The sequence below is a fragment of the Ascaphus truei genome, chromosome 21, assembly GCF_040206685.1.
Source record: "Ascaphus truei isolate aAscTru1 chromosome 21, aAscTru1.hap1, whole genome shotgun sequence".
NCBI classification, from domain to species: Eukaryota; Metazoa; Chordata; class Amphibia; order Anura; family Ascaphidae; genus Ascaphus; species Ascaphus truei.
In genome coordinates, this window is record NC_134503.1 from 10778300 (window position 1) to 10806099 (window position 27800).

A 27800-nucleotide genomic window follows, 5' to 3' on the forward strand; every position below is an offset into this window, starting at 1 on the left:
CACACTCAATTCTCCTCCTCACTTTTAAAGCTTTACACTCTTCTGCCCCTCCTTACATCTCAGCCCTAATTTCTCGCTATGCACCATCCCGACTCTTGCGTTCTTCTCAAGGATGTCTTCTCTCCACCCCTTTTGTATCTAAATCTCTCTCCCGCCTTAAACCTTTCTCACTTTCTGCCCCACACCTCTGGAATGCCCTTACCCTCAATACCCGACTAGCACCCTCTCTATCCACCTTTAAGACCCACCTTAAGACACATCTGCTTAAAGAAGCATATGAATAGCACTGTGGATATTCTGAACACATGATACATAAAGCTTGGCCCCCTGCAGACGCACTTACTAGAATTCCCTCCTACTGTCTCTGTACGTTCTCCCTACCTACCAATTAGATTGTAAGCTCCTCGGAGCAAGGACTCCTCTTCCTTAATGTTACTTTTATGTCTGAAGCACTTATTTCCATGATCTGTTATCTATATTATTTGTTATTTATATGATATGTATTACTACTGTGAAGCGCTATGTACATTTATGGCGCTGTATAAATAAAGACATACAATACAATACTCAAGCCTCCATCTAATCTGCACATAAAAAAGCCAAAAATAAACAATATGCTATTTTTTACCAAGGGTTAGTTAGGGGGCTTTTATCTTACGGAGTAAAGCTGCAGTGATCTAGACCAGGGGTTGCGCAAAGTTTGAGCTGCACCCCCCCCCCTGCCAGGCAGCCCAAGCGTCCTAGGACCCGGCATCAAATGACGCTGCGGGTCATGTGACCCGACAGTGGCATTTGACGCGCGTTGCCATGGCGACGCCGAAGAGCCGGCTGAAAGCAGGTAAGAGAAGTTACAGAGGCCTCACGCCTCCCCCGGCATTTAATTTAAATGCCTTGGGGAAGAGCGGGGGGCCCCTGTAACCGCTGCGCGCCCCCCCCCCCCTTAGAAAATCTTATGCCCCCCAGTGTGCGTACCCCTGATCTAGACAATGTTAACATAATATTGAGCGGCAGGATAAAATAGTCTATAGACGAGACCCAATCGTGGATATTTTTTTATGACCGTTCTCTAAAACTGTTCTCATTTTCAAGTCATTCAGTAATTAAGAGTATGATCAGGATAACAATAAAGAATGGTAAAGTAATTTGTAACACACGTGTTTGTGTGTGTAATTTATTTATATATCATTTTTTTAACCAATTAAGATGGATTGCGCCTTTAAACGGATCACAGCTAAATTACACTAGTTTCTTGTTGCCAAAGAAAGGCCTCCTGTATGCCTGAAGTGCTCAAATTCCTTTTGCAAAGCCTCCCGCATTAATACTGACAAGAGAGAAAACAAGTTTAAAATAAACCCTACTGTACAATTTACAATACTAATAATCCATCAATGCTGGCCCGTTTACTGGCTGTTGACGGCTAGCGGGTTTGAGTGTTGTAATGAAAATGATAGGGGCTATTAAGTATGTTAATCAACCTGGGTTAATATAAATGTGGTTACCATTTGTCTTAAAAATACAATATATTGGGTTTATAACAGGTCAATACCCTTCCTGGGTCTGTGCAGATCTACAAAGAGGGCTTAATTCGGGGGCCATCACTAAAAGTGACATATATATAGGTTTGAAGGCTGGGGACGATCACCAGAACCAAGGCTGTCAGCCTCAAAGGAAACTAACATTCCTGAGATACCTCTCTCTGGGATGCACCGGGGGCGACAACCAGGTCACCACTTTGTTAAAATGAAGAAATGATGGGCCTGACATTAATTCATAAGAGTAAGAATTAGATATTTTTAATCGTGACAAATAGACGAATGCAATAAGGCCAAACCCTTCATTTCTAGCCAGTGATAAGGGACAGATATCCATTTGTCACTCAAATTTAGGAGCAAGTCTTGTTACATCCGTCATAATCGCTGGAACCTATTGATATGACTCACGTGTGTATCAGGGCCACAAAGTTATGAGGTCTGTCATATATCTAGGCACCGTCTTAAATGTCAAAAGGGGAGGTTTTTTTCGGTATACATATTGAGGCAAAAATGTAAGTGTCTTTTTTTTCCGTAAAGCCGTCAACCTAGCAGCTGACATACAACAGCGGTGGGCTTATGTTGTTCCAATGGGAGAAGAATTGTATATAGGGCTTGCCCTGGAGTCATGAAATCAGAATTCAACAAGATATGTTTTGGGAACAAACTCGTGAATTTTCATATTTCTACGCCAGTGACCTCTCTGGGGAAAACCTATGACATATGATATGCATAGGGATTTCTGTTTTATGTTTTATCCTGTTATTTTAAGAAATTGCTCTGCATTTATTGTAACTGTATGTTCTTGTAATCTAAAGCACTGTAATTTTATATCTATTAAAATATTTAATAGGTAATGCTTTGGGGCTCTGAATGAACTGTTGCACGCTCTGTAGAGAGTAATTTACATTTTCTAACATTTTGTTACACAAGATTTTACTGTGTTAAGTACATAGTTCTTTCTATAATAAACAGGGACCCGAGACCCTGGCAGATATATATTAATTACATATTTTGCCTACTTCTCAGGTGGTGGAAGCAGACAGATATGATTGCAATTGAGTAAGCAGTTAATATTAACTCATTGGAGGTACCTTGTGGAGGAGAAAGGTGAGTTGGTTAGAGTAGCCGTGTGTATTAACCCTGGTTGCATATCTATGTCATGTGCTCACTTGTGTGCTGTTTCTGACAGGTAGTATATGGGGACAGATTAAGGGGAGATATTGTTCATTTGAGGGATCTTTGCGAAGGTGAAAAGTGCGCCAGCTAGAGATGAGCTTTAACCCGTGTCCTGTATGCAGGTCACATGAACCCAGGTGTGCTGTGCGTGACAAGTGTCAATAGTCAAGAGACTGAATAAATAAGCCGACCATTTACCACAACCGGGGGGGGGGGGGGGGGGGGGGGGCAGTCACAGTGTTTGGGCCACGCGTCACTGCCTGCAGGTTGGTCAGAGAGTGCTAAGTGGGGATGTACCTATCTCCAAACATCATGGGCTCATTAAGGCACTGGATGCAGGCTTCGTGAAACCACTGGCGGCATCGGTAGCATTGTATCATCTTCAGGTACCATCTGTAACAAGAGACAAGATTCACAGCATTATGCTTGGGACACATTATTGCACTATAGAGGGGTAACAAGAAGCTTATACAACATTTAAAAGGTGCAGTTCCCCCTACTTGATTTTGCTACCCTCCTCCATTTAAAAAAAACAAAAAAAAAACGATTTTTTTTTTACATGGATTGGAAACATGGGATCCCCACCCCCCCCCCCCAAGATAAAACCCGCTTTGTTCAGCTTATTGCGGGTACGTCCCCTCCAGGTGAAACAGAATGGCGGTTTAATTGTCATCTGCCATGGCTCCCTTCTAGCCCATGTGATGCAGAGGTTTTAAACACAAGTAAGTACCAGTGCTCCCAACCAGTAGGTATTTGGGGAGCCGGGGGGGTTGGGGGTTCTCTGGAATGGAAACGCAGGTTGCTCAGCTCTGGGGACCCCCTATGTCCCATCCTGGTCAAATAAAAAGGATGGGGGGGGGGGGGTGATTCACCTTTAAAGAACATACATTGAGATACCTCATCTGTTTCTGGCTACTCCCACAGCCTCTGGAGGCCACGCATCCAAGATTCCCTGGTGCAAAACTGCGCCATCACTATTTCACCAGGTGTATAGCAATATGTCCCAGACGCCAAGCACAGCACTGTACACTAATCAGACAAGAAGATGTCACTGCTCCCAATGCGATCTTTTGAGTCAAGTATCAAAATGTCATGGCTTCAAAACTGGGACAAAATAATCTGTGTCAAAAGGTCCCATTCAAAGCAACTGCTTCCTTTCATAAATCAAGTTTTCAGCACTGCTCTCGCCGCAGTTACGACACATCAACCGTAATATTTTCCACTGGGCACTCGTGTTATCCCCCTCGGCCACTCTCTCTCTTTCCCTTTTCTCCCCCCCCTCCCCCCGCCCCCATCTTCCCTGCAAAAGACCCATAACAACGTCTGGAACGATGTTACGGGGGGAAAAAAAATGCTTGCCACATTTTTCGCGTCAGAACCATATTTTGACATGTTTTGCAAAGTGCTGGGAACATTTTGCACATCCCCGCTAGGAATCCTTGACGCAAAGCTGCCTCTGAGTCCTAACACAACACTCCCATTTCAATCTCTACAAGTAATGTGTTTATTAGAAGTCTCGGCCCGGGCACCTTCCTGCCCCAGAACAGGTTCATTCCAAACGGCGGGATGCTTTTTGCCTTACTCTCCCGGGCCGCCGCAGTAACAGTAACACTGCTGCTGGTTGGTTCTGTGCGGAGAGTCCCAATCAAGCTCTTCTGGGTTGTACGTCAGGACCATTTTCACTGCCTGAAGTGTCTTTGCGATCAGGCCTTTCTTCAAAGCACCTCCTTTCTGCGGGGAAAGGAACGCAGAGCACAGTCAGAGAAGAAACTCCCTCAGTGACTTGGAGAGGGAACATGTAGCAGTTTCCATCCTGCTTGTATCTCTGTGCTTCAAATGCAGAAATAAAAGTTCCACAATGCTGCAAATCTACTTTGGTCATTTAATCGCCCAGCCTTTACTTATACTGGATTGGACCAGATCTACTATAACCCTAGTGGATTAGTGCAGGGTGCGCAAACTTTTGAAGCTGTGCCCCCCCGCCTTCCCTTCCAGGGCTCTAGCGCCCCCCACCCCCTTGTATCCACGTCGGGGTCATGTGATGTCACGTGAACCACGGCATCGTTTGAGGTCACATGGCCCGCGGTGTCATTTGATGCTGCGTGGCCATGGCGACGCGTCACACAGCCGGCCCGAATCCCGGTAAGTGGAGTGTTGCAGGGGCCTCACCAAAATCCCCCAGCATTTAATTAAATGCCTGGGGAAAGAGCGCAGGGCCTCTGCTACCGCCCGCATCCTCCCTAGGCAAAATCTCCCACGCCCCCCCAGTTTTCGCACCACTGGATTAGTGAATGAGTCAGCATTCAAGGAAGCAACTTATTAATAAATATTAATAAGCAAATATGCATCTCCGACAAGCGCTTCTCTCCATTATGTGTTATTTATATGATTATCACGTGTATTGCTGCTGTGAAGCGCTATGTACATTAATGGCGCTATATAAATAAAGACATACATACAGGGGTCCTAGAAAGGTATTTAGAGGCAAAGCCCACAAGTTTATTTGTTTATTTGTTTGGCTGACTGCAGCAAATGCAGGAGTCCTGCTAAACACGCGTCTTGCATTCGCTGCTGATGGCGTTTCTAACAAGTCAGATTTCTGAATGAGCAGGACACACCAAGCTGCCAAACCAAATACCATAATCATCCCTCCAAATCTCTGCACTCTCCAGCAAACGGGGGAAAGGGGAGAACATGACTTTAGTGCATCAGGCTCACAGCAAAAAGATCCATTACCCTCCTTCCTGCGCAGCCTGCTAAGTGAGCATATACATGCAAATATTTGCACTGCCATTTACACAGCAAAATTACCCTTTCATTGGGGAAAAATAATTGAACAATATAATTCCACAGAGGTACAAATCTCTCTGTCTCTCACTGTGTGTGTATGTGTATATCTATATCAAAAACGAATAGACGATACCATTCAGTGGCTAGCGAAATGCTTAAAAACAGTGCATATTAGGGTAACCCTAACACATACATACATACATACATACATACATACATACCGTATAGTATAATACCCTAATACGGACTGTACCATAGTAAATTCAAGGAAGCATGTAGCCTCCGGTATACATAACCTGGCACCATCCTGCAATGTTAAATGTACTGCTGTAAATTATGGTTTTCCAAATTGACGCAGAACCGGAGAGAAAACCAGGGTGGCATCCCCTAGTGACTTTACACAAGCCGCCCCCCCACCCTCCCCCGTCTTCTTTCTGGCAGAATGGATGCTATTTCATCCTGGAGCAATAAATGGTTTTATTTAACTTTGAGAGGGTTTGGCAGCCGTTTGGATGCTAGTTTACAAAACGACTTGATCGTTCTTGACTGCACTAGAAACCCTCAAATTCCATCACTTGTAACCACAGACCCTTTCTCGCCACTAAACTCAGCATATTCTGTAGTGACGGGAATTACTGTTTGGCGGATGAGGCAGAAAATGGTGCTAGCGATTTATTTATTTTACATTGGATAGGAGAGTGGAATTTAAATGTCCCTGAAAATAAGCTAAGGGTGGGTAGTCATGTTGGTCCTTTCTTCCATGTAGTAACAAAGGATGGAGAGGGAGTAGGGGGTATTATCTTTTGTTACAAGCGCTCCAACCTCTCAGGGTCAGGGAAACCTGATGAAGGACCCTGAGAGGTTGGAAAGCTTGTAACATCTCAACTACTTGTTGGTCCAATAAAAAAGGTATCGTACCCCCTACTCCCTCTTGCGTTACTACATGAAGATAAAATGAAGATTATGGACCCTGTCCTGGAACAGGATTATCTTATTCCTGTGCCCCTTTGCAGCTCACAGACTGTTGCTGTCTCCTTAGTTCAGCTGCCTGTAATTTCCTCTGTCCCAGCAGCTAGCTGCATGTGTGAAGGCTACATTGTTTCATTATTTCCTTCCACAGCTCTAGTTAGTGAGTTGCTATAGCAACCTCAGCCTTTCATCTAGAATGGGCTATTCTATTTCCCCCCTGTCCCTGCTGACAGTTAGTTCAGTCCCATACCTTTCCTGTGTGACACTTAGCCCTTACTTCCTTTTCACACTGGCCTCTGAGTGAGTACCTTCATGCTATTAGCCCCAGCAAGGCCTTTCTGTTTTTACACACGCCTTACCCGTTGATACACAGCACTTCTAGAGAAGAACTCTCTACCACACTACTCCATCTACAAGAACCCTTTGTTTCCTTGACTTTGCAATAAAACTAAGAAAGACAAAAGGACGTGTTGTGCTTTGGAAGAGGGAAGGCATGAGTTAAGCCAACTGGAGCTGTTCCTACATCACACGTGACCCTGTTTCCAGGATAGACCCATAGGATTACTAGATGATACTATTCCACAAAACACCTTCTGGCACCAACATACCTTATCGCCCATTCTAGTGAATAAGCCATTAGGCGTCTTCTGGCACTGGGACGGGTCTTGCGGAATAGCACTGCACAAGAAATATGGCCCCATATCCTTAATGCGATTAGCTTGTCTACATCTACCCTCCTTGCAACATGGGTAAACCGGAGTCAGTGGAGGACACCACAGACCACAGTAAAATATGAACAAACTGTTGTTACCCTGGCTTTGAAGAGGGCAAAATTCAAATAAATACAAAATAACATGAAGAAAATTCCACAGAATTTTTACGCTTTTAATGCTCGAGCGAATTAATAGCAAGAGTCTGAATATATGAGTCAGGTGATGCTGTAAAGTGTACAACAAGCCAGAATTCTACTTGAAATAACCAATATGAGTAAAAATCATAAAGTCGCTTGAGATTAAATTTACAGTAAGCAGTAACATGACACGTTATTAATTAGTAGATGATTAATCAATGACTTGTGGGATTCTCTTCATATTATTTTTATACTAAAGTGTCTACTTCGCATAACAGTGGCTTTGGTACAAGCCAGCAATAGCCAGGACCATGAATATCCATACCCGGACTGCCAGCACAAAGATGCACCTTCTACAAAACCAAGGCTCCAGCAGACTGCTGTCCACCATGGGGATGTGACACTTCTGATGAAAACCTACAAATAAAAAAAAAAAGATTTATTTAATATGCGAGTCGTCGCCATGCAAAGCAAACGTACAATGGGCATTCAGGCGGCGCGTGTATAGCACATCACCGCTATCTGCAGTCTTTAGGGAGTCGGTTTTAGGTGCGGGGGCATGGCCAAATGGGTCGGGTGGGCGGGGCCATGAAGGGGGGGGTGGTGGGGGAGGGCACGGTTATAGGTTTTATATAGATAGATCTTATGCTTTTACCCCTACGATTCTGCCCAGCTTAGCATCGGTTAGCCATTGAAGCAATGAAGAAACAAGTGTTGTTTATTTGGTCATATAACGCTGCTGCCTCAATGTTATTAAGCCAAATTGCAGCAGAACCACGGTCATGCAAAAAGTTGATCAATTACCCTCCGTCCTTCCCCCCTGTGGGTTTGCGGTCTGACTATGCCACGCTGCCTCATTTGAACTCACTATGGGCCATAGTGATTACTTTGCTCTTGTATTGCTGCTTTTGTCAGAAAACCTGGACGGCTGTTGTGGTTTCAGTGAGCCAGTGTGTGCTGTGGGCTGTGAGCCCCTGTGTCCACCCCCCCTGCCGGCGATCTCCCCTCCTCATTGGCTCCATGCCACACCACGTGACGCGTCGCCGCTTGGGGTTACAATCCTATTGTAGCCCCTGCTGGCTGACGCGTCACAGCGTGCAGTGAGGAGGGACTAGGACCGGCTCGGGAGGATATCAGCAGGTGGCGAGTAGTGCGCGCCATCGGACACAGCGGGACCCAGGCCTTAGGACGTTCAAATGAGCATCTCACTTCAACACTTCTGGGTACGTTTCCCCGTCATCTGGGCAACCATAAAGAAAGTGCATTATCCCCATAACACTGAAGATCAGAGACTTCAATGGGCAGCGCATCTTATATTTGATTGTTGATTGACTCTTATTTAAAGACCCCAATGTTGCCCAGCACCTTACAAAAACGACTGGCTGTTCTAGACACAATATGTGCCATTCCTCATACTGTATGCTTCATTTATTTAACCCCTTTAGGGCAGTTTCACATACTTCACAAAGTTTAGTCATAGGACAATAAGAAATTGCATATATTCAGTGTATGTTTCTGCTAAACAGATGGCAGGGTTCAATCATGTTTTGATAAAAAGATGCAACCAAAAGACTCCTGTGTTACACAGACTTCGGTTCTAAATGTAAACATATCACTAGTATATTTTAGCCCAATTTGTGGGAGCGCAGAACCTGTTCTTTGGTTTCCATATATGTAAGGCCAATCCTTTAACCAGCAGCATACTCCACAAAGGGAGGAGCGCAGGTAATATGTACAGTATTTGTTCCTCATTTGAAAACAGACATTGTGTGTAGCTTTTATTTGTTTTCGGCAGCCATGCAATATACAAGTATGCCATATACCTTATGTTCTAAGCACCCCAAGGCTGCCTCATTACACTTCAACTGACTGCAGGCAGCAGACAGGACACACCAGGTAACACTTAAAAATGAACTTGACATATTTAAAGCATCAATTCTGCATATTTGACAGTTTGTGAGGAAATTGCCGATTATGTGGAACAGGAGTCTGTGAGCACATCCTTAACATAGATCTCCACCTATACACTGCAAGTCTCTATACATGGCCTAGAAGCGGGCAAAAGATGCAACAATATCTGTGATTTCCAAACACCCTGAACCACACTTTCCTGACAGATGCTGAGCAATGCCAGCATCAGGACAATTAAAAAAAGTGTGTGTTCAGCCCTATATTTTTGGGGCAGTCATTCAGCGGACAAATATTTTTAATAAATGCATATTAGTGTTCCTGCATGCTGAGATGAGGTGCGTGTATGGATCCAAATTTCAGCGTAGTGCAGGGGTGCGCAAACTTTTAAGTTCGCGCCCCCTGTCTGCGTGCCCCCCCCCCCCTTCTTACCTGCTCTCGGGCGTTGCGGCGTCATGACGTCACAATGTCATGTCCCGTTCCCATTTGATGCTGCGTTGTCATGGCGATGCGTCACCGAAGAGCCGGCTGAGAGCAGGTAAGAGAAGTTGCAGAGGCCTCACGCCTCCCCCGACATTTCATTTACATGCCTGGGGGAAGAGCGCGGGGTCTCTGCAACTGTAGCACCCTTTCCCCCATAGAAAATCCCGCGGCCCCACTGGGGGTGCAACCCTGGCCTAGTGTCTAGAAGAGAAGTGACCAACTCCAGTTCTCAAGGGCCACCAACAGGTCAGGGTTTGATACCCCTGCGTCAGCACAGGTGGCTCAATCAGTGTCTCAGTCAACGACTGAGCCACCTGTGCTGAAGCAGGGATATCCTTAAAAGCAAAACCATACAATCCACACAATGATAAGTAATTAGCCAAGTTGCCGATCGATCGGCGAAGATTCGGCTCGGGGGTTCACTAAATGGCTGTCAGCGTAGCAGAATAGGACCAAAAATGCAAAGTTCTGTGCGAAAGATCATGTGACCAGGCAGTCACTAGATCCATTGGTGCTAGAGAGATGGCAGGTCTCAAAAAGGGGTGTGCCAGAGCCTGTTTCAGAAGAGGAAGGGGATGTGACTTTGTAAATGGATGCTATAGAAAAACAAAAACAAAAAAAATGCTTGTTAAATGTTACAAGTATTTTCTCATAGTACAGAACTGATTTATTAAAAAAAACAAAAAACAATCATGTAGGATATTGCTTGGTCTGCAGCTTTGAGATGAATGGTATGAGAAGTCCTGTGCTTAAAATACATGCAATTGTACAGTGCAGCTCACAATGTGGACAAGCCTAGTTATGTTACGTAACTGTATGGAGACTTTGTATCTAAACTTGTAATAGGCTGTTTATTTACTTTGAAATATTACCCTGAATATCACCTCCTACACGGTGAAATTGTTACTTCAACTCATTTGAAGTAAAAACTGGGGCTCTAAACTTAATTGGTGCTTCCAAAAGAGCATATTTCAGTTGGGGAATGGTTTAAAATTAATTAACCGTAAATAACAGCGTTTCGACAATATTATTTTTTAAAGCTCCCAATGGCACATTTACGCCGAGGGCTGCGCTGCCTGAACATAGCTGCGTGCCTGGTGTAAAAGCAAAGAGTGTGCCAAGTTCCAAATTGTTCTAGAAATACAATTGGCTCTGCACAAAACACGTGTCTGGCTGGGAGTAGCAGATGTGGTAACTTCACTGCCGTTCCAGAGCACCTGCAGGCTTGCAATAAATAGTTCTGGAACCGCTAGCAATCGTCTCTGCACACGCTGCTTCCAGCAACTTTAAGAGAGGAGGGTGTAGATCAGGGGTGCTCAACTCCAGTCCTCAAGCCCCCCATATCCCCCAACAGATCAGGTTTTCAGGCAATCCCTGCTTCAGCATAGGTGACTCAATCTTCAACTGAGCCTCTGATTGAGCCACCTATGCTGAAGTTGGGATATCCGGAAAACCTGACCTGTTTGGGGGAGGGGGGGACTTGAGGACTTGAGTTGAGCACCCCTGGTGTGGCGCTAGATCCGGTTCCCCCGGCCATGAATCCTGCACACACCCCAACAGTTACAAGATGCAGTGACTTCCTATACGTCGGACAAAATGAACTGGGAACTTCACAAAGCGTTCTCCTCTTCCTCCCTGATGTAATTAATTTAATTTCAACTCTCTCTGTATGAAAGAATTATCCAGCCAAAGGGGAGGACAGAAGGTGAAGAGTACTGAATAGTATACAAAATAAAAAGGGGGAAAAGAAAGGGACAGGGGGGAGGGGGTGGGGAGGGGAGTCTTCTTGTCCCAATTAACCAGTGGAGCCATTCAATGTAATAATCTGATGCAATTAACACATTAGAAAAGATCCTTGCACTGCAAGAGAGAGGATGGAGAACTGTACTAATTAGCTCACATTGCTGAAAAACCCAATGGGTTCACAGTAACAGCACTGAAATACTATGCAAATTCATTAGTGCACAATTAAGATACTGTATATAGCTAAACAGAGCACATGACCAATGTAATCAGGTTTATGGTGACCCAAAAGGGATCTATGTATCAGGGCAAAAGTGGTACCATTCTGGGGCAAACCCAAACCGCAGCAGAAAAAAATCCTATTGATTTCAAGTTTTTCTTTGATATATTTGAGGCTACATTTTTTACCATTTTTGCCTTGTGCAGAAGTTGCCTCTTCTCAACCCGCATCCCTGCTAAATATTCTGGGCACGTATTGGTGTACATAACCTTTTGTGTGTGGACTTTTATACATTAAGGATATGGGGCCATATTTCCTATGCAGTGCTATTCCACAAGACCACCTTCCAGCGCCAGAAGACGCCGAATTGCTCATTCACTAGAATGGGCGATAAGGTATGTTGGTGCCAGAAGGGGTTTTGTGGAATAACATCATCTAGTACAGGGGGGCGCAATCTTTTTCCCCTGTGCCCCCCTGCTGGCTTTCCCACTCTCCTCGCGCCCCCCCATCTTACCTTGATTCAGACGTCCTGGCGTCATGATGTCACGTCATGACGACGCGTCACCAGGAGCATCTGAATCAAGGCAAGTAAGGTTTACAGAGGCCCCGCAGCTCCCCCAGCATTAATTTAAATGTATTCGGGAAGCGTGCGGGGGCCTCTGTAAACCCCGCGCCCCTCGCAGCAAGTCTCGCGCCCCCCGCATTGCTGATCTAGTAAACATGGGTCCATAATCTTCATGTAGTAACACAGGAGGGAGAGGGAGTAGGGGGTATGATACCTTTCATTGGACCAACAAGCAGTGGATATGTTACAACCTTTCCAACCTCAGGGTCCTTCATCGGTTAACACTGAGGATTGCCGCTCTGGCACAAACCATGTCTTGCGATGCTGGTGCAGCAGTGCTATGGAAAGCAGCGTTTAAAGAGGGAACGCCCGCGTTTTTTAACCCGTTATTTCGGGAGCTCTCTCATTAACGGGGTAAGAACGCCTGTAACAAACAGACGCAGCACGGGTTGCATGTTTTGTGATTTTTTAAAGTAGTGCGGTTTCACAGCTTGGCTTTTAAAGAACAGTGCAAGGGCAGACGCGATGTGATGTGGCACGTGGCGCTCCCTGTAATGCAGCTGCTATATCAGGGGATGGCCAACTCCAGTCCTCGAGGGCAGCCCACAGGTCAGGTTTTCAGGATATCACTGCTTCAGCACAGGTGACTCAGTCAGTCCCAGATTCAGCACAGGTGGCTCAGTCTGATTGGGCCCCCTGTGCGGAAGCAGGGATATCCTTGAAACCTGACCTGTTGGTGGCCCTTGAGGACTGGAGTTGGCCACCCCTGGTCTACATTCTCCTAAGAGTGACTAACTTGTAAAATTAAATGAGTAACTTGCCAGCCTTGTTCCACCTTTAATGATGTGCGCACCTTGTTATTATATTTTATGGTTCTGACCACATCTCACCACTGCCAGCAGCGGAGAGCTCCACGCTATTTTCACCACCCAACAACACCATCACACAGCAATGAGTACTCATTCTTCAGCGAGTGCATTAGTGGTCCATATCGTTCACTGTATACATGCACTGAGCATGGAGTCCGCATGGCACGCAGGTTACCCCAACACCTTTAACTACTATTTCCTAGATCGGACATATTTTACATCCTGAACCTAAAGGACAGCACCTTAACTCTTAGGTTAGTTATGAGTTGAGCTAGGACAACAACAAAATAAGGTCTCCTTCCCTCTTGGAGAACCAGGAGCATAACCACCTACCCAAACCGCACTTTCCGCAGATAAGAATTTCATCCAGGGGAACGGATGTTTTTCCCATGCAGACGTTACACTTGGGCTCCTCTCCTGGGACGCCAGCTGTGGACAGAAGACATCAAGTCACATTTATGGCGGCAGCACGAATGAAGGGCCCGTGTAGAGCCAAGCAATGAAAAATGTGGCACTCTTCCGATCCCGCGCTATCTGGGGTCGCAACCACGACCCGCCTCACAATGCAAGGTCAGCAACAAGCCTCACACTGGGGAGACCCAAAAAGGTGGAAACAGATGTCCATGAGTAGGTTTGCTGGCCCTGCACTTCTTTAACCTGGGTTTGCTGGAAAAGCTGTGCAATACAGCAGGTATAAGCTTAAAGGGATCCCGGTTCAAGTGGGTAGGAAGCAAAAAGTGACTCACTGAGTAGTCATTTGCATGTCAAAACCCAGAATCCCTTACTACATTGCAAGCACTGTATGGTATGTCCTTATGGGGTAAGGCAACATTTTGGGGCAGGGATGGCCAACTCCATGTGTTCATATAAAAAAGTGTTCATCATCATTGTTGCTTCGCTGAAACATTATAGGCTGTATGGAGAATCCTCCCACAAGGGTGAGTAGGGAACACAGAGAACAAAGAAGTGCAAAGTTCTTGGAATGTGCACAACAGAACCTTGTTAGTTTAGGGGGATTGGTTTTAAAATCCAAGTACGGGTAAGTAGGGGAGATGGATATAATAAATCCAATGTTACATATACTATGAAGCCGTCCTCTAAATGAATGGGGCTCAAATATTTTCCAGCACGGGCAAGATGTCGTTACAATATACTGAATTAAAGACCTAAGTCCATTTATCAAGATGCACAAGAATAGAAAGTGATGCAAAATGCATCTGGACAACTGTGCGTTATCCGCATGCCGCGTAACACCCATCTCTGCAATAAAGGACGGCACCCCCTTATTATTGGCGTAGGGGTTTTAGTGTGTGATAAATGCCAGGCAGGAGTAAAGGATGTTTGAAGTGTCAGCGCTAGTCACTTCCTTAAAAGTAACCAAATAAACCATGCTGCCCTTAGTGAAAGTATCTGTCTACTAACACAGCCTTAAACAACAAAGCTGCCGTCATTTGCTCCTTTATCCAAAAACCTAGCCCCATTTGCCTCCCGACCTCAAAATTCCTGCAGTGCCTTTGAATAATCTGCCTCACAAAATACAGCATTTTATTTTCAAACCCCTCACTCATTTATAACTTAAGCTGCTGGAATATAAAACCATTTAGAGTGCACAGGTCCAAATGCATTCACATTCTTTAACTGAAACCACAACATTGTTAGCAACTGCTGAAATTAGTTGCTAAACCTCACAGCCCCTCTCCTTAGTTACATAAACTCCCCAAACAACACCGTGATGTGTCCCTTTATGTGGGGAAAGACGTCTCGCTCCTTGGCCCACATCCACAAAGCTTCTTTTAAAGTGTGTGAACGTGAGGTCACCCCTAGTTATCGTCGCGTTACGCCTTGCATTTTTAGAATGATGCATCATATCACATTTAGCATTTTATAATGACTCAATGGAGAGGCCACGGTGTTCTTGCTAGTAACTGAGGGATATACCTTTGATAACCTGCCATGTTACCCACTACCGCCCCAAACAGACAACGCTTTTAATAATAATAAAAAAAAAATTAAAAAGCGCAACTGGTGACCATGTCTTGGGAAATACTGAGGATCGGTACGAGTTCTCTCTTTTTCCCTGGCGTGGACCGGCAGGAAACTGTCTCCATTCCCTCTCCCCCCCGCCCCCCTGTATGTCTCTCTCTCTCTCCCCCCCCCCCCCCACTCACTATTAGTCTGTGTTTCATTTGAGAAGTACCAATATAATATTATTGGGGGTATTGTTCCCCCCCCCCTTATTTGAATGCATGTTCCTCTCTCCCATCTTTTTTTCTTTGTATCCCATGAAAACTATGATAAATAAAAAGTTATATATAATTTATTTTATTTTTTTTAAACGCAGAATGGCTTCTTTCTTACTGCTGCTTCTATGTTCACTTATAATTCCTCGTTTGTGTTCTGTATGTAGGACTCCACATCTGTTTCTGAATTCAGGCAGCCTCTGTCCGCTTGGCTCTCAGTATCGACTCTCTGCATCACCAGGGTCACAGCAGAATTGATACCGCAACCTTGTGGTGGATGGATTAACTTCAGCGGTTTACTGAATGACCGAAGCAGGAACATTCCCTCATTCTTCTCGCATGCCTAATCCACTAAACTAAATGCAATGATTTCCAAGATCTGCTAAAACATTTGTTTACAAAAAATGCCCGTATAGGATTCAAATTCCCTATAAATTGGCCCCATAGAGCTGCACAGAGCATAATTGCTTATGCCTGTCACCACCACTGATTTCATAGCACACCGATTACGCACCATTTGCACTTTAATGGGTATACACTCGTGGGGGGTGTCTGAAGCAGAATGAGTTTTGTTTTTTTTAAGTCATGGCTTGCTGACTATTGGACGTTCTCCATAATGTTTCATTTATGTAGCCTAGAAGTTCCAGGTCCCATCAATGAAACCAGAAGGGAGGTAATGTGCTTATTATTAACAAAAGTGGTAATGATAAACAGCCAATGATCCAACACGAATACATATATATACATACATACATATTCCCAATTACAGATACATGGATGGACACCAGCTCATGGACCATTCTGCTTTGGTCCCTGGACTAATTGCTGCTCTAATCTACTTGTTTTGCAGAGTGGGACACTGGGATTTGTAGTTCAGGGACAGCTTAGAGTACACTTCAAGTATGCAGGATGTGTGTCCATCGTGAACCCTGAAGAGATGCAACAAGCCTCTCCTGTTTAGAGGAAACCACTGCTTGAGGGACCAGCAACCCTGACCTAACCTTCTCACCATCAGTGGTGGAGGAGCATGGAAAAGGGATCAAAACCCATTTGCAAACCAGGTCTTAATTGTATAAATAACCTTGATCACGGTCTTACACTAAAACCCCTCAGAGTTACATCTTAAACCCAGCAGCTGATTAAATACATAACAAACCCCACGGGTGGCTTCCCGCCAGAGGAAGGGGACTGGGACCCCAAAGCTGTAACTGTTCTTATACCAAAAAACATGCGCGGCTTCGCCCGGAGCGCTGCTGCTCAGCACCAAAACAAATAGTATGCATCCCCGCAAAGCGCTTACCCCTACCGCGACTGTCGCGCCGCTTGCTACTGCAATGCGTTTTCCAAAATGTGTTTTCTGGTTGCGACGGCGGCGTCACGTGACGCCGCCGTCCATTCAAAGAACATATTCCAGCCTCGTCTCCCCCCTGCAGTCGGGCGCGCAGAAGACTGGCCTGTGCACGTCGCTCTGCGACGTCCCAGATGCGAGCGCGTGCATTGCAGTGCGCTGGTATAAATCGAGCCCTTATGCAGTAAAACTCAGCAACTTATTGTATCAGTACTTGCGTGCCTCCATCCAAATTTTTTGTTCATACCAATATAGCCCTCTATTTGGAACATAAGGGGAGGGATGGGCTAATTTGCACCACGATTTGTTGTCTATACTCCATGTGGCATTGGGAGTGCCCCTGTATATCTTTATTCTATAAAAACATAAAATATCACGACATCTGCAAACTTAACACCTTCTGCGCCAGGGGTTAAATGTTTGCGCTGCCAAGTTCCTCCCCACAGAATTGAAACGTTTAAAGCCCTCTACAAGTATTTAAGGGCACTGACGGTAACTAGCAGAAATGAGAACCCAAGATATACACACATCTGAACTTACCATGTTGAATGTCTTTCCAAAGAACCCAGTATTTGGAATCATCTTCAAAGGTGACAAGACAGCTGTGCTTTGAGCTGCTTACCTGCGATACATAAAAAAGGAAAGCCCTTTAAATATCCAACAGTGTACTTGCTGCAGATACCGATTTGCTGGTGTGGAAATAACCCTATAAAGTGCATCGCTTTTACCTTCCTGCCCTACAGCAGCTGGTCCCCCCAGGCATGGTCAAAACAATTCATACCAAAAATCTTACATTGAGGTGAACCTCACCGGTCTAGATCTGGTAAGGTTTTCAGCAGCCTTACCCTCTTAATCTTCCCAAGGTAATACAGCCCATCTGTCCACCGGCACAGCACGTACTGTCCTTCAGCCTGTGTGAGCATCATCTCTGTGCATTCCTGCCCACTCTTCACGGAGGGCTCCGCCACCGCTTGCTGCAGGTGACTGCAGGGTGCGTAAACATCTCGCAGCGCCGACTCCAAGCTGCACTTCTCCATCACTTCCTACAGATCACTGCCAACAAAATCAGACACCTCGGTTACTTACCAGCACTCTATAAATGGAACACTAGTCTATGCTGTTTTATAGACGATGAAGCCAACCGTTATTAGTTAAGACCTGAGATCCGCCAACCATCTCCAATTTTCTGCAGCGAAGCAACATAGAAAAGAAATAACGGAAAACAGATGTATCATGTTTCTTATATATTCGTTTTTTTTTTAAGGTGTTGTTCCACTCAACTCAATGGGGAGTGGGGAGAGCGAGAGGTGTACTCCCTTCAAATCCTTTTCTCACTGCCTCAGAGTGGCAGGAAGGTGGCACTTGGTAGGTTCAATCATACTATGAAAGCCTGAACAATATACCCGGCTAAAGTGGGAAAGGGACTTGCCAACATGCAAATGATGCCGGCATGGCAAGTAAGGCGTCAACCCCCAGATATGGAAGACACTGAAAAACTAATGGCCCTCATTCTCCTGAGGCTGAACTGTGCCTGGGCTTGGCAGCGTGCATGAAGAAGGCAGAGGGTGCTAAGAATCGCCGGAGGTTAAACCAAAGCGGACATTCTAGCCTAAATCTGGCTGCCTACACCTGCCTCAGGCGCTCTCCAATGAAGCAGCGCAGCAAGAACTGGAAGACGAACTAGAAAAGACGTTAGAAGGAAAGATGAAGGCGTCATTGAGCTCCAAAGCGGACACTTATTCCATGACAGAGGAACACAACACAATGGGAGAATCGGTGGAGTAGGCTTCCCCGATAACAAGGAGATGAAGAAACAACATAGTATAAAAGCTCGTTGGAAAGCACAACCAGAATAGTTTCTTTTGTGTTCTTTTTCTTCCCGATTTAAACGTCCAAATTTTATTTTCTAGTGTTGCTGTAAAAAGCTTTGGTGACATGATGCCACATTATATTATATGCACAAAAGGTCAACAACAAAAAAAGCAGGCACACCACATGGTGCACTTGTGTGCATTATTTTCCTACACCACATGGTGCAATAATGTGTATTTACTAGATCAATGTTTCGGTTTCCCAATATACATACCTTTGAACACACACACCCCAATATACATACATACACACAACCCCCAATATACATACACACACACACACACACACACTCATCTACACACACCACCCACGTTAAAACCCACTGCCAGCTCAAATTGTCCTTCAGCAGATCACTCAATCTTGCTGTGTTTACCTATGAGATTTCAAGCTCTTCGTCACATTACCTGTGAGTGCTTTACCCTGCACAGAGCAGCAGTGTGTGCTAGCAGCGCCGTGCTGGTGCAAGGAACATGAATCATAATGTTTGGCAAATCTACAGGCAGTGACCGGAGGCTACGGAAACGCAAAATAGAAAAGTAGATTTGTGTTCCCTCCCTGCAGTGCTAGAGCTGAGCGGCCAACAGGAATCTGCGCTGCGAGTACTTCCAGCCCCGTAGGGGTTAAAGACCAGCAACTAAAGGGAATTGTGGAAAGTGTGTGTGTTTTCCAGGAATACATCACTGGTTTTCTCCTCTTCCAGTGAAGTTACAAACCTGTCCCTCTAGTGGAGGATTTCATTCAAATATAAGTCAAAATAGCAGCAAGATAATCCTGTCTAACCCAAGTGCTGTTTAACAAGCAGTGGTACTGAGATCCAACTTGTTACAACAGGGTAAAAGATAAGGAAACTAGAAAGACAAATGTGATTCTGAGGTGCTGTCCATTTCTATGGGCCAGAGGCAGTTTCAGAAGCAACCACTACTTCCAAGGCCAGTCCTTCTGAACCTCTTAAGATCTGCTGAATCCTTTAACATTATATTGAGAATCAGTGTAACTGAGAAACCTATCCTATATATACACACACCAGGGGTGGCCAAACTCAGTCCTTAAAAGCCACCATGTTTTAAGGACATCCCTGCTTCAGCACAGGCAGTGCCATCAATGTGATGGTGCCACCTGTGCTTCATCAGAGATATTGTTAAAACCTGGCCTGTTGGTAGCTTTTAAAGACAGAGTTTGGCCACCCCTGGTATATACGGTACATGCAAATACTATTGCCGTGGAAGGTTTTTTTAAAAACAACAATAATTTCTAGATTACATAACATTTTATAACATTGTAGCATAACTTCCAATAACTTTTTTAACCATACATTATATAAGTTCTGGTGGGTAACAAAGTGACAAAAAAACGCTCCGCCGTACACTGGTGACATGGTGTGCTCTTATGCATGTCATTACCCAGAATCCCTAGCAACAGTGGAAGCATTGTATGCCAAGAGACGTGTGAATGTGCTCAGAAGTGGTATGCAACAACTTTTTTTGAATGATTCAATTCAAATATACGAGGGGGGGGGGGGGGGGGAATGATTGAATCTTTAAGGGTAAAATATACATCATTACTAAAATTCATTTCAGGCAACTCTTGGCAACCCTTCTCCGCCTCCCCCCCCCCCCCTCAGCCCCCCCAAAATCCCAGAGTTCCATTGAACAGAGGTGGACAATCATTATCTTAGGGATAAAAGGGCTTATCAAGTCTATGACGGTTTACCGGATGGAGTCGAACCTGGCGGGGTTTGTGCCCCCTGAACGGTTAAAGCCGCAATAATACACCCCCCCCCCACCGCCCCCCTTTTCTTATTTTTATATGTAAAGCGTGTGACAATGTACAATTCTACTTGCTTACCTTATCTGGCTAACGTTTGGTGCTCCTGTTACAAATCTGTAACAATCCTGATTGCGTGCCTAACATAATGGCCGCCTGCTAACTTTGTGCTGCAGTCTGTGAAATGCTGCAGCTGATATGTAACATTACATTACTATGTGTAACACTAAGTGTTACAGCTTTCAGAGTAATAATCAGTCTGCTGTTTGGAACACAGCAACGGATCTGTTTTTGATACTTTGTTGCCAAAAGGTAGAGCTCAAAAAACAAAAACAAAAAAGGTGTGTGTCAGAGCCTGTTTCAAAAGAGGAAGTGGATAGGACTTTCTAAATGGTTGCTGTAGCAATGAAAGGATGATCAGTACATTAAAAAAAAAAATCATTAAAAATTGTATTAGTAATAAAAAAAAAATGCAGACAGTATTATCCAATACAACAGAACTGATTAAAAAAAAAATTAAAAAAAGAGAAGAGACTTTTTCACATTTTGCTGCTTTAATCCAGTAAAATTTTAAACACTTGTACAAAACTGCCCAAAAATATGAAAGACGGGGGGGGGGGGGAGAATAGAACTGTCCGCTCTAATAAAGCAAAGCCGCGTGAATTCGCTAGAAGGGACGGACTCCCGAGGAAAATGCTGCTGAGTTGTTCATTCCCTTAGAAGAGGCACAGTGTGGGAGCAGTTAGCAGGGAAATGGGAAGGATTATGGCATTTAGTAGAGGAAATCCATGCTGCCAGGAATACTTCCCCAGAACTGCACAACCCCACGCGTTGCAAAGCAATGCGTTTACAGGTCGCTCTGGCAGGGAGGGTGTTAAACTACATATCCAGGCCGGGAAAAACCTACACTCTAGACCAGGGCTGGGAAATTCCAGTAATCAAGGGTCACCAACAGGTCAGGTTTTCAGGATATCCTTGCTTCAGCACAGGTGGCTCAGACGAAGACTGAGCCACCGATTGGGCCATCTGTACTGAAGCAGGCTCTTCACTTGCGTCATCTGTGCTGAAGCAGGGATATCCTGAAAACCTGACCTGTTGGTGGCCCTTAAGCAATGGTGTTGCCCACCCCTGCTGTAGACACTGCCATTCATATTTCATGTGCCTCTAATAGGCTTTCCTAACAAAGATAAAGCTCAAACGTGCCCCTCCCTCCTCAGGTATTGTACTGACAGTGGTCCAACTGCTGGATGTTCTGCTCATCTTTGCAGAAAATGGAGAGTCGGCTACAAATATTGCAACACAACTGCACTACAGTATAAAGCCATCCTGAATCTATAATGTCTACTGCTAACATTATGCACGGCAGATTCTGACTTGTGCTGGGAAAATTCCTCCGTGCCGTCCTAATAAAAACCGGCCCCCTCTGTGAAACCCACTTTGGTTTTGGGCAGTAATGTGAAATCAACATGGCAGACCTGGTCAGGGTCTGTGTGCAGGTGATACTTTAAATTGTACTTTGTCTAAGGAGGCTGGACGTGCATAAAACTGGGGATAACCCGGGGATAACCCAGTGCAACCCCCCCCCCAAAAAACAGCACCGTATTCATCAAAGAAAAGGAAAAGCATTGAAAGTAATGCCAGCTTTTCCTATGATAACTCGGGTGCAATTCTTGTGCACAGATTTTCTCCACGGTCTGTAGTAGAGAGACTAAAAAACCCAGGTCATCTCTGCCCTTTTGGCATTAAGCTGGACAACCCTTTTTGGTTGTTTACACAGTGCTGTGTGCGCACGTAGGGGGATCAGATATTTTATATAACTCGCTTATATTACTCACCAAAGAACTTACAGCGTCTCCAAGGACTTAAGGCACCTCCATGGACAGGCCAAAGAATATCTCCCTCTCCTCCCCAAGGCCCAGATCAGCCAGGATGAGGCTAGTGGATGACAGTTGTCACACTAGAAACTGCTGGTGGCGGCAAACTACAGCGTTGACGCTGCGACATTTTGCCGCCACAACCCAAATTGACATTTCTGGCTGCAGTCGCGTCACGTGAGCTGGTTCAGCCAATGAAGGCGAACCAGCTCCGTGACGTGTTCGTCACGTCCCCCAAACGCCGCGACCCAACTCCTGCCGTTTGAGCACAGATCGCTGGACTGCAGGAGCGCACGGCGGAGGCGTGCACGCATGCGCGCGGACGTAGCAGCCAGTCTGAGCTCGGCCTAAGCATGAACCTGTGCTTCTGCTATCTCTTTACCCCCCAAGTCTCCAGAGATTAGGAGCATGTCCACATGGCACTCACAGCCACCAACATATGGGCCGAAGGAGCAGCTCAGTGAGTAAAGACACTGACTCTGTAAAGCAACGACACTGAACCTGGTTCAATTCCCAGTGTCAGGACCTTGTGTCCTTGGGCAGGTCACTTTATCTCCCTGTGCCTCAGGCACCAAACACATAGTTTGTAATCTCATCTGGGCTGTCTGTAACATTCCTATGCGCTGCGTACCGCTCGCTATACTGTCATTGTGAAACACTGGGAGGAAAGTGCTATATGAAATAAAGATATTAATAAAGGTGGATGACTCAAATATCACAAATCCAGAGTGTATTTACCCCAATCACATTGATACAAAAGTTTCCCTCCTAGCACATTTTGAAGATAAAATCAGTGCTCTTTGGGGTCGGCATTTTCTTTTTTTCTTACACTGGGGTTTCTATATCAAAGTTTCCCCGCTGCATAACTGGGGCAAAACAACACAGGCAGCACATTAACCAGAGGAAGGGAAGCCCACAGAAGATACTGGCACTTTATGCTTTCATCAACCTGATGCATCTTTGTTGCCACATTTATTCCAAGTCGGGGAACATTGACAAGTAGACTGTGCTGTTTCAATGCAGAGCCTGGGCTCTTTATAATGTAGTACTTCACACTGCTGTACTGTGCAACTTCTGATCGCCGAGGCCCTATTCTCTCTCATCAACTTCTCTGAAAATGGACACCGCAGTTATCAATTACCAAAGCAACACAACAATCAGAAGAGAATGTTTATTCATTACAGAATATTAAACCCAAAACCTGAACCATGCCAGCAACCCCAAAAAACAACCCCTCCCCCCCTCCTTCCTTGACTTACAACCATGAGGGGTAGGTTACCCTGACTCATTACCAACCTCAGAGGAGAGACTAGCACAGCAGGCTGCTTCAAGGCCATTCTGCCACGCTCCCCACTAATTGGGGACAGATCTACCTTATCCCACAGCCCAAACTCTGGCAAGGTTATCACTCCACCTGTGACAAATTTGTAACCTCTAATTAGCCCAACGCCCTATTAGCACCCACTAACTCCACTTTTTTTTTTAAACCGGGTTGAGCGGCTGTTGTGTGGCTGCTAACAACTAAAAAAAAAAGAAAGTATGTGGGCCCCCTCAGAGCCATCTTTATTTATACCCCGGTCAACTGAAAATCCCGCCAAAAAGCAGCCAATCAGCTGCTGACCCGGCATGAGCTCCCAGGTATAGGTGCTCTGCCGAGCTACCACAGCCACCTACATAGATGCAGAGAGGCTGCAGAGGTCAAGCCGCTCTGCCGGGGTCCCCTGCGAGCGGTTATACTGACATTTTCAGGGCATTACCGGTGCAATTATGGGGCTTGCACGTTGCTCCCGGAGTACCTAAGAAAAATCCCTGTTGGTTTTAGTGGGATGTTTTCCTTTGATGCGTATGGTAGAGAATTTTTGGCCGCAAAATTGCAGCACTTTTGCCATTCAGTCAGAAAGCGGTCACCTAAACATGCTTCGTACTAATCCTAAAGGGAAAAGGTGATCAGCAAATCCCACAGGTGCAGTGAAAGGCCTCATCTTAACCCACACACTTCTTGACGTCACCAGCTGCCATTGCATTCACAATAACTAATACAGTGGTGACCAACTACAGCCCTCAAGGGCCACCAACAGGTCAGGTTGTATGGATATCCCAGCTTCAGCACAGGTGGCTCAATCAGTGGCTCAATCAGTGGCTCAATCAGTGGCTCAGTCTTTGACTGAGCCACCTGTGCTGAAGCAGGGATATCCCTAAAACCTGACCTGTTGGTGGCCCTTGAGGACTGAAGTTTCCCACCTCTGCACTAAATGAAGCCAGGGTGACAAGCCATGCTTTATCACAGCAAACGGAAAGACACATTTAAAAAGATTTAAGCATACTGCAAAACAGTGTCATCCAACCAACTTCATACCTGTACATCAATGCTCTGCTATATACACATGCTCCAATGATGCCTCATCTTGTCTGCACATACAGGTATAGGCAGCAAGCGTTACATCAGATCTAATGGAGTTAGCTAGCACTTTGTTTGGCTGCAACATTATTAAATGTGACCCGTAGTTACACTGAAGCATCTAATGCACTTTAAGCACATAGCGTGCCCAGTTCACTAAACAGTGCTAAACATCTGGACGCCTCATCCCATTCACTTTAGGGTGTTCTAAATCTTTGCACCCTTTAGTGAACCTGGAGAAGCCAACTCTTAACCCTTTCACTGACAGAGGGGGCAGCCAAGCTTTGTTTTGCAAATTGCAAAATGTTCAGGTCACTGTGCGATCAGTAATAAGCCGCTCTTGCCAGCAATACAGAATGGAAACATGCATTTTCACCCCTCTTTTGCAGCAGAAAAAATGCAGTCATGCAAGCGTGAAGTGGTCCTCAGGGCTCGCCACCATACTAAAATCACCCCACCCCTCTCTTAAATTCCAGTGCACCCCAAGCCAAACTAAATTATGGCATTGCAATGAATACATGCAAATCCTAACACCTCCGGCACCCATCTGGCAGTGGTTTCGGTAGCAACTCATTGCTGTAGCCACAAACTGCTCTTTACAGATCAGTCATCCTGACGTTTATCAAAGCAGCAGGTTCAAAAACTGACACAGTCTTTCCTACTCCCCCCCCCCCTCTCTCTCTTTCTCTCTCTCCCCCTCTAACTTTCCACAACCACAACAGCCAGTCTGCTCTGTGCCCCGAGACCCCCATTCCCCTGCAGTCTGCTACCTGACTTCCCAACCCACTAGGTGTACGCCAGGTTACGGAAGCACCCAAAAATGAAATGTGCAACCAAAAAAAAAACCCAACTGCTTAAAACTTTCCCGCAGTCTTCTCTGCTGAGCACCCATTGGCTGTTTCAAAAAAATAATGAGATCACTGCAATAAATAGATTATTTTTTAGGACCGGCTTTTCCTTGCAGAGTGCAACACCCACAAGTTTATTTGCTAAACGAAATGTAATGTTATTGGAAAAAGAATACAGTGTTGTAGCGACATGGGAAGTGGGAAATAATGTGAGAAATGCTACACCTTACACTGACAAAATGTCTATGTATGTTTCTCTCTCTATGAATATTCACTCAACACAAGGAATAGCTAAACATTTACTCAGAGACACAGACACAGGGTTGCAGACCTGTCTAAGACATGCAAATGAGCATACAGTAATATTTCCATTATATATATATATATATATATATATATATATATATATATATATATAATTATTATTATTGTATATAGATATTACTAATGTATTGTATATTATATGTGTACCTGGAAGATACTTGGGGAGGCCTTCACCCAGCAGTAGATCGACAAGGGCTGATGAAATTAATTAAAAAAAAAAAATATATATATATATATATATATATATATATATATACACACACACACACACACACACACACACACACACACACACACAGTAATTTGGATGTATATCTGCGATATAGATATATATTATTTCTTATTGTATCTGATATATAACTACATTTAAGTCTTTATATCTACATAGCACCTCCCAGTAGAAGACCAGTTTCTTTCAAATAATGTATTTTTAGAAATGGCACTTACTGTACAACGGGGGATGAGTGTATCAAAACATGAAGTGCGAACCCCTCTTCCAAACAGCTTTACAATGTCAGACTCCACTACACGCAACCCTTGTGTAACACACCCACTGACATATCCCCCCTGTGCATCCTACCTAGTGACACTGACACGCCCCCCCTGTGCATCACACCCACTGACACATGTCCCCCTGTGCATCACACCCACTGACACATGTCCCCCTGTGCATCACACCCACTGACACATGTCCCCCTGTGCATCACACGTCGCCCTGTGCATCACACCCACTGACACATGTCCCCCTGTGCATCACACCCACTGACACATGTCCCCCTGTGCATCACACCCACTGACACATGTCCCCCTGTGCATCACACCCACTGACACATGTCCCCCTGTGCATCACACCCACTGACACATGTCCCCCTGTGCATCACACTCACTGACATGTCCCCCTGTGCATCACACCCACTGACACATGTCCCCCTGTGCATCACACCCACTGACACATGTCCCCCTGTGCATCACACCCACTGACACATGTCCCCCTGTGCATCACACCCACTGACACATGTCCCCCTGTGCATCACACCCACTGACACATGTCCCCCTGTGCATCACACCCACTGACACATGTCCCCCTGTGCATCACACCCACTGACACATGTCCCCCTGTGCATCACACCCACTGACATGTCCCCCTGTGCATCACACCCACTGACATCTCTTCCCCTCCCCATTACAGCAGGGGACACTGAAACTTCCCCCCTGTGCAGAAGAGCAGATCTCCCCCTTCCTGCTGAGTATCCCAAGTAATAAGTAACACCACAAGATTAAACAAAATAGAAATGATGGGGGGGGCAGTACAACCCCAAACCTGCCGCCTATTAACCCCTTCAGTGCCGAAGGGAGAAGGCGGTGACAGATCCCGGTGGCAGGGACATGGGGTGCTAAGGACAGCGTGTTATAATGGGGTAAAGAAGAAGAGGGCAGAGTGCAGGAGTCTCCCTTACCTTGCACAGCATACATGGGACAGGCAGCACCGGGACTGTCTCCTCTCCTCTCTCCTCCCCTCTCCCCTCTCCTCCCCTCTCCTGTCTCTCTCCTCTCCCTCCAGTCTTCCCTCCCCTTTCTCTCTCCTCTCTCTTCGCGGATCTTTCTCCTCTTCCAAGAATATAATGCACACACAAATACCCCCTCCCTCCTGTCATGCAGATCCGTGAGCCCCTATTAATTTAGCAGATTCATGCGGGCCGCCATCTTTTTTTTCTTCCCGCGAAATATTTACTTTTTCGCTTATGTCATTAGCACGGAATCAACCCAACCCCCCTCCCCTTTCCCGGCCGCAGCATCGGAGCAGACAGCAGACAGGAGATGTGCCCCCACCCCTCCTTCCTAAACTGAAAGGGACACAGAGGAGGCTACCCTGCACCCCCTCCCAGAATAAACTGCTGCACTCAGCCTTGCACCCCCTCCTGTTATTCTGTCTCATGGCATGGGTCAGAGGAGAGAGAGAGTGCTGTCACATGGGACCCTGTGTGTAACAGCAGCAATTGTGCAGTTGGGGGGCTAAAGTGTGTGTG

General features: G+C 45.5%; 1 protein-coding gene across 3 annotated transcripts in view; it reads right to left on the reverse strand.

Moving 5' to 3' along the window:
* Window positions 1-27537, reverse strand: part of PHF19 (PHD finger protein 19) — a 45932-nt gene extending 18395 nt beyond the window's left edge. The window contains exons 1-7 of one of the 3 annotated variants that reach the window (XM_075578948.1): window positions 27231-27537; window positions 17539-17746; window positions 17234-17315; window positions 13439-13534; window positions 7643-7734; window positions 4291-4439; window positions 3006-3101 (exon numbers count right to left, since the gene is read on the reverse strand). In XM_075578948.1, coding sequence (XP_075435063.1) covers window positions 3006-3101; window positions 4291-4439; window positions 7643-7734; window positions 13439-13534; window positions 17234-17315; window positions 17539-17730 — 707 coding nt within the window. In that variant the 5' untranslated portion in view covers window positions 17731-17746; window positions 27231-27537. Of the gene's footprint in view, window positions 1-3005; window positions 3102-4290; window positions 4440-7642; window positions 7735-13438; window positions 13535-17233; window positions 17316-17538; window positions 17747-20410; window positions 20563-26220; window positions 26357-27230 lie in introns of those variants that run through there. The other 2 variants (XM_075578949.1, XM_075578950.1) reach the window with 2 other exon arrangements.
* Window positions 27538-27800: the final 263 nt, after the last annotated feature.